Below are 7131 nucleotides of genomic sequence, written 5' to 3' on the forward strand. Positions count from 1 at the left end.
AGCACTAAAGTAAAAGTATAAATATTCTGCTGTGAATAAAATACCTGATTAAGCAAAAGTACTGGCATCAAAATATATTTAAAGTACGAATATTTCAAAATAAAACACAGGCCTATTGTTGGTTACTGCTGCATTAATGTGTTGATGGTTTTAAAGGATTTCACTACTTTAGTTTATCTGTTCCGTAGTTTGGCATCATTATATATATATATATATATATATATATATATATAGATTTTTAAAAAAAAAATCTTAATCTATGATATTACTTTATTTTTTGTTATTAAAATTGCCAAGGAAGTAGTTATCAAGTAAATGTAGTGGAGTACCAGGAACATCTACCGTTTCAACACAATGCTTCCACCTCTGATTAAATATGAAGAAAAGGTCTCCTCCATCCAGTTCACATGATCATTTCCTGCCTGTTTGCTCTGCAGCCCAACAATCCCATCAAAATCCCAACCGTGAATCTGGAATCTTGTGCACGCTCCCGACTTGAAGACCACTTGACAGCAGCTCACTCAGCTTTTCTATTCCGTCACTTTGCTTCCTGTCGAGCCGCCTGTGATTAATCATCGTACGTTCTCAACAGACTGTCGTGTACAAAACTGTTAAGATAAATGGGTCTTAGTGCACTCACTCACTTTGACAGACGCACAACAAATGCAATGCCAATCATTTTTCTGACAATGTTTACTGCTTGTAAAGACTCAGAATACTTTAAATAAATGATTAATTGTTTTAGAAGTTCCTGAAAAGACTGGTGCTAAAAAGGGGCAAAAGATTTTAAGGAATCTTACTAATAATTAGTGACAAGTTCTGCATATTTTTTCACTAGATTATTAAGAATACAGACTCGCATGATTATTCTTTTACCTATTTTTATAGGTTAACAATAGTGTAGAGAAATGCTGACAAAAGCTTTACAAAATGACCTGCAAAATGTCAGATTTTCTTTGAATTCATTTCACAATCAGCTCAGGAGAAAACCCTCCTTTTGGCGATTTAATACAATCACATGTGAAAACCCCCACAGTAAATAAATGTTAACGAGCGGTACCGTTACCTGGAACTCTCGGCATTATGACAAAGAACTTCCATCTGTTTCAGTGGGTTTTCCAACCCTCATTTTAATACAACGATTAGCAAACAAATCTTTAAAAAATGGGAATAAAAACAGACATGGACAAGTACAAAAAAAATCTGTCTTTACTTCGGAGTTCAGTACCTTTCCCTTCCCCACCTGGCGCGTGGGACTCGCTGGTTCCTCCGGGTTCCACCAGGAGGCACCAGAGCAGAGCAAGAAGCACAGCACGGATACCAGTACAAAATAAAAAGGAACAGCTGAGAGCAAGAAAAGAAAGGCAACTCGGACATTGAGTAAAGAAAAATAAGGAAAGAGAGAGAAGGAAGAATAGTTATAAACACCTCATATCGTGACAGAAATGTGGAAGAAGAAAAAAAAAAAGAAAAAGGGTATTTTTTCGCTCTTTAGTTATTTGGTCTACTTCAAGGTCTCTTGCGGTGCAGAAACCAGAATATAAACATCAACAGATCAGACAGTTACTGCATTGGTTCACATGCACCCCCCTCCCCAGATTTTTGTGTTACTTTTTTTTGTTTTTTTCTTCTTTTTTAAAAAGGACTATGCACATCTGATATGACATGATGTCACTACTTGCTATGCCAACACCATCCAAAAGCACTGATTTCACAATTCGGCAGAGATAAAAAGAAATGGTGGACTCAAATGTACGGTATAAAAACCAAAACGTCATACTGTATACAACCAAGACACATAGGTTCAACTCGTCGTTTTGTTCATTGGTTGACTCTGCGGCGTGTTCACGACAGATGGAAGTTCCAGACAAAAGGTTCTGTCCCGATATTTACAACTGCTTTTCGGCGGTAAGATCCTCTCTGTGAGGTGTGGATGAAATCTAAGCCCGGGGTCTCCTTTGGATTAATCAGCACTGGGCACAAAACCATACAAGAGTCAAAGTGTGTGTGTGTGTGTGTGTGTGTGCATGTGTGCGGGTGCAGGAATTGTAACTTAAATGTTGATTCTTCACCCAACTGGCATTTATGTTTCACAATACATTTGATACTGAAATGTCTCTATTGCAAAATAGTGATGCATTTTTTTTGTTTTCTCTCACTTGTTTGCAGTAACGAGACGACGGGGCAGCGCCGGACCGAAGCACACGAAGCTACAAATCAATGAATGAGACTCCTTAAAGGTACTCTTTAAATGTTTTTCTCCCCCCCAATTTAAATTTTTCTTTCATTTAATCTCAAGGAAATATCTGATGAATTTGTGCGTGTGTGTGACAAACCATCACACGCACGTGACACATGAGTGTGAGCGAGTCCATCACAGTCAGTCAGTGCGGGAGTTTCCGTGCCAGTCAGTCAAACTGTGTGAGGTAGTGTGTTGGTGTCAGTGCTTTGCTGGTTGGCAGGCTAGATATCTGAAGGACTGTGTAGTTTTAACATTCATCGTTGTTTGACTCCTATTGGGAGAGGGGAGGGGAGGGGAGGGATCATTTGCCTAGAGTCACTCAAAGTGCTATTTATAAGCATGAAAAGTCAATGAGCGTGTTTCTCTGTGTAGTGAACAAGTAAAGGGCTAGTCAAGACAAAGTTGGGCAAGTAGCTGACATGACACACAGGCCACTCAGTTGGATCAGAGTTTGTTTGTCCGTACGCGCCGCACCTCCACGCTGCTCCTCCTCCTCAGCTCTCGTTAGCTGCCACCAGCTGGCCTAATCCCTGGCGCACAAACACCGCCTGGATGTCCTTGGTCTTGATGCAGAAGTCACAAGCCCAAACAGCAGCGCTCTCTCGAGTCAGCAACCCGTACGCCGGTTCTGTCAGGCCCGTGCAGTCCCGGTGGAACCAGCGCTGGCAGGACGCCTCACAAAGGATGGCGTCCTGGTCGTCGTGCACCTCCGCCATACAGAGGCCACAGGGGAAGACCATCCCGGGGCCGCCGAGTTTTCCAGGGCCGGACCCGGGCCCGGTTGAGGGTGCGGCGGGGCCGGGGGGCAGCGGAGACTGGGTGTTGGGCGTCGAGGTGGAGTTAGAGGGGGGGTTGGGGTTGCTGCCGGGGGTGTTGCCTCCGTTATTGTTGGTCATGCTGTTCTGACCCGAATTGGAGGCAGCGTTTGGCATGGGACCACCAGCACCAGGAGTGTTGTTCTGTTGATTATAAGGGGTGGAGCCCGGTGCAGAGTTAGGCGGAGTGGATTGTTGCTGCTGCTGCTGGGTAGAGTTGTTAGAATTGGGGGTGTTTGTGTTGCTGGGGGGCTGTAGCTGACTGGGTGGTGGATGCTGGGGCTGGCCTGATCCGTTCAGAGGACCAGTAGGAGAGGAGTTGGGGTTGGGCTGCGGTGGTGCTGAGGGAGGTTGGCCAGGTGTGTTGGCGTTGGGCTGCTGGACGTCCGGGTGGCCAGGGAAGCCTCCCCCAGGCTGTGGTGGGCCGGAGTTAGGAGGGGGGCCAGGAGTGGTATTATTGGGTGGGGGACCATTGGGATTTAGGTTAAGCTGCTGCTGCTGCTGTTGTTGCTGCTGCTGAGGCCCAGGCGGTGCCCCTCCTCCACCAAAGTTCTTTCCATCCTCGTTGCCGGGCCCTGGCGGACTGGGGCCGGGGTAGGGGCCGTCCTGCGAGGGAGGGAACTGTCCTTGAGGAGGCATGCCTGGCAACCCTCCCACCATGTTGCCACCGGGGCCCCCACCCATCATGTTCATCCCCGGACCCATGCCTCCTCCCATAGGGGGCAAGGGCCCTCTTGGGCCTACACCACCAGGTAACGGAGGACTGTTGAATGGGTGCCCGCCCTGTCCATGCTGCTGCTGTGGAGGCATGCTGAACCGAGGGTGGGGTGGACCCCCTCCTCCGGGACCCCCCATACCCCCTGGAGACAACATGGGGTTGAATCCTGGTCCAGGATGCATGGGTGGACTGAAGCTTGGTGGCATGTTGAACTGAGAGGGGCCTCCAGGAGGGAATCCCCCGCCACCTCCTCCTCCCCCACTGCCACCGCCCCCACCACCACCTCCAAAGCCAGGCATACCTCCAAAGCCTAGCTGGTGGTGGGGTCCAGCGTTGGATGGAGGTCCAAATGGTGGCCTCCTTCCAGGCTGGCCGCCGCCTGGTCCTCCTGGGCCTCCCATGAAGTTCATGCCTCCACCCATTCTGCCTCCCCCTCCATACCCACCTCCTCCACCGGCACCTGGGCTGGGAAGAAATGGAGCACCACCTGGTCCACCGGCCCCGCTTGGTCTGGATGGAGGCCCAAAGTCATCGTCAAATGGATTGGAGGCGACCAGATGGTCCACCATGGGGGTAGGAGGAGGTGCAAACTCAGTGAGGTGGGAGAACCCAGCCGCCTGAAACGAAACAGAGGACAGTAGAGAGGTTTTAGGGCTTTTCTTAAAGTTTCAACAATGAGGTCAACTTGTTCACTGAGAAAATATGTGCAGAAGTAATCAGATTACCTGAGTTGTGGATTTCCTTGCCTTCTTCTTCTCCGGGCTCTTCATCTGTGAAGCTGAAACAGGAAAATATGGAGGGAAAGGGGGGGAAAAGGGGGAAATGTAAGTCACAACAAAAACACCCTTAGTGTCTCATGCTATTGGTCCACCACCAATCAGGTGCAGCATTACATTTGGATTGGCCAATACCCCTTAGTGACAGAGTGGAGCAGCTTTAGACCTAGGGCCTCTGTTTCAAGTCCAACAGTTGAGATGGATTCAATGATGGGACATAGACTGGCATGAGGACAAGATGCTGAACATCCAGGCGTTATCATCACCAAGGTTATGAAGCCTTGAATCGCAAATGACCCAGGCAGACCAAATGACCCAGGCAAGAGGGAGAGAGGCCGCAAACAGAGGCAGAAGAGGTAAGGTCAATGAGGGAGACAGGAGAAGACGAAGACATGAGAACGAGGAAACGGAATTGAAGTTACATTGATAGCAAGATAGACATGAACCCCGTTCACAGATCCACTCTGTGAGAAACAGCCACCACCGGAGACAGTCGTGAAGTTTACATATGGGGGAGGCGAGAAGGGATTTGCTAACAGCACCAGTGCAGCCCATTGCAGCGCAGTAATGGATGATTCCGATCTGATTGGGAGATGGGTGAAATTAATTCCTACCTTTGCTTCGTTTTCCTTGTCCCGCCAGTAGTCTCCCCGATTCGGCAGCCATTAGCTAATATGACTGTCGGTGAAGTGGCATATCACCGTTCATATGCAAGAAAAAAAAAGTTAAAAATGACGACGTCTTGAAGGCTATATGCCGACTAGGTGGAAATCTGCCTTCAGGTCATGTCAGAAACGCTAAAATTGTTACCATTACAGCATTAACTACCAGCTAGATTAGATTACAACGCCGGCCCAGGTCTGCAAACTCCTTTCCAGCTGCAAATCTTTGGCCACGGTGTCTGTCACGCCGGGATTTGGTCACCAAATAAACGTGAGGCAAAACTGAGCAGGTTATTTAGCACAAGTTCGTCTCGTTGCAAGCCAGTTTCTGCTAGCTGAGTGAAACTGGTCGCTTGCTACCTGGCTTGACTGCCAGTACAAGCAAGTTAGAGAGAACCCCCTCCCTCTCTAAAGTGATCACTTACAGATGTGTGGCTAAGAACTCGACCAGCTAGCAAACGCAAGCTAGTTACTACCTTGGCTAACCAGCTAGCCACGTTACTCAATGTGGCTAGCTAGCAGCGTTGAGATTTCACCCAGCAGCCGCAGCGCTGGAACATTAATCCGCCACTGTGATTTACCTTTCTACGTCCAGGGATGAAAAATATGCACCTATTTTCACTTATCACAGCATTAATGACATAAAGCAATCGATTACGTTTTGAGAACTGTTGTTTACTATGCTAACATTAGCTTGCTAGCTAACGTTAGCATGCCACTAGCCATCTTGCAGACTGTCTTGGAAGCAAACTGTACCCTTTCTCCGTTGCTTGCTCGGCTGTCCTTTAAATTGAAACTCTCTGGTGTGTCATTGCCAGCAAACCGGTCCTCACACGGTGTATGCTTGTTGATCCACCATTCAACTATAATTCATTCAAAAACGCAAATTTTGCCATAATTATCATGGCCTTCTGTCGCCACCGGACAAAGAGGGATAAGCAGGAGTATCGCGCACCATGGAAGGCTACATCTAGTCTCCAAAATGGGGGTGTCGAAAGGTATCCGTGAAAACTATTAAAAGCGTCTGTTTGAAATATCGCTAATATACTGCCTGTATTACATGAGACTTTGAATTGTAACGCTATGTTTTGAAGCTCTGCCAGAATCACTATCACCAACCGTTTTTTCTTAACTTGTAATATTTGCACCACACCTTTGACTAGTACATATGGAGCGGCTCAGAACGGACCATTTCCCAACGATGCCCTGTACAATTAAAGAAGTGATGGACATCAATTAGACAGCCAATTAAACACATTATCAAGCGACGTCATTGATAATATCGAATTAATATCTAATATTAAATTATTAACAGGACTGTCAACTTTAATTTAAGTCGCTATCTGCAATAAAAAAGTTTTGTATGAATGGAAGTATTGGGCACAAATGTCCTTTTATAAATGCATCAGAGCACAGCTAACCTTATTATAAAATACCAGCATTTAAGTGAGATCTGTGTTGCTCTTAAACATTTTCTGTACTTCTTGATTCCTATATAATTGTTATATATTTTGCATTGGATAACTGCATGTTTATACATATAATCACTGTCTAGTATATGTCACTGTGTACTTTATAATCTGATTTCTTTATTTTGATCAAGCTTAAGTTGACAGCAGCAGTGGTATTTTATTATCTACCTAATCTGCCTAATTCTCTATCACTTCCCATGAGTTGTTATAATTCTAGCTCATCGTGATGTGCATTGTTGTGCTCTCTGCTCATGGAAAACTTCAGAACACACTAAAGCTCTATGATCTGGTCCATCTGGTGAGTTCAAAGCTCTGATCAGAAGATGTGTAACTGAAGAATGCAATTGCTTTTTCTAAGCTGTGCTTTGTTATGACAGTGTTGTGGAGAAATGGGTTACAAGAATCAGTCAAGACTTATTGTCATGTTTGATTATGTAATTTTTTAA

At 46.0% G+C, this 7131-nt stretch overlaps 1 protein-coding gene across 2 annotated transcripts; it reads right to left on the reverse strand.

Annotated features, from left to right (window-relative positions):
- Positions 1-945: 945 nt before the first annotated feature.
- Positions 946-6155, reverse strand: pygo2 (pygopus homolog 2 (Drosophila)). 2 transcript variants are annotated; one of them, XM_008283856.1, is made up of 4 exons: positions 5970-6155; positions 5166-5229; positions 4501-4553; positions 946-4392 (listed from the first exon to the last, which is right to left on the reverse strand). In XM_008283856.1, the coding sequence occupies exons 2-4, from the start codon at positions 5215-5217 to the stop codon at positions 2737-2739; spliced, it is 1761 nt and encodes a 586-aa protein (XP_008282078.1). In that variant the 5' UTR covers positions 5218-5229; positions 5970-6155; the 3' UTR covers positions 946-2736. The 2 variants fall into 2 exon arrangements, with proteins under 2 accessions (XP_008282078.1, XP_008282077.1); XM_008283855.1 differs by having other exon boundaries at positions 5166-6155.
- Between the last annotated feature and the right edge of the window lie 976 nt (positions 6156-7131).

Source organism: Stegastes partitus, unplaced genomic scaffold (genome assembly GCF_000690725.1).
Source record: "Stegastes partitus isolate 25-593 unplaced genomic scaffold, Stegastes_partitus-1.0.2 Scaffold329, whole genome shotgun sequence".
Classification (NCBI taxonomy): Eukaryota; Metazoa; Chordata; class Actinopteri; family Pomacentridae; genus Stegastes; species Stegastes partitus.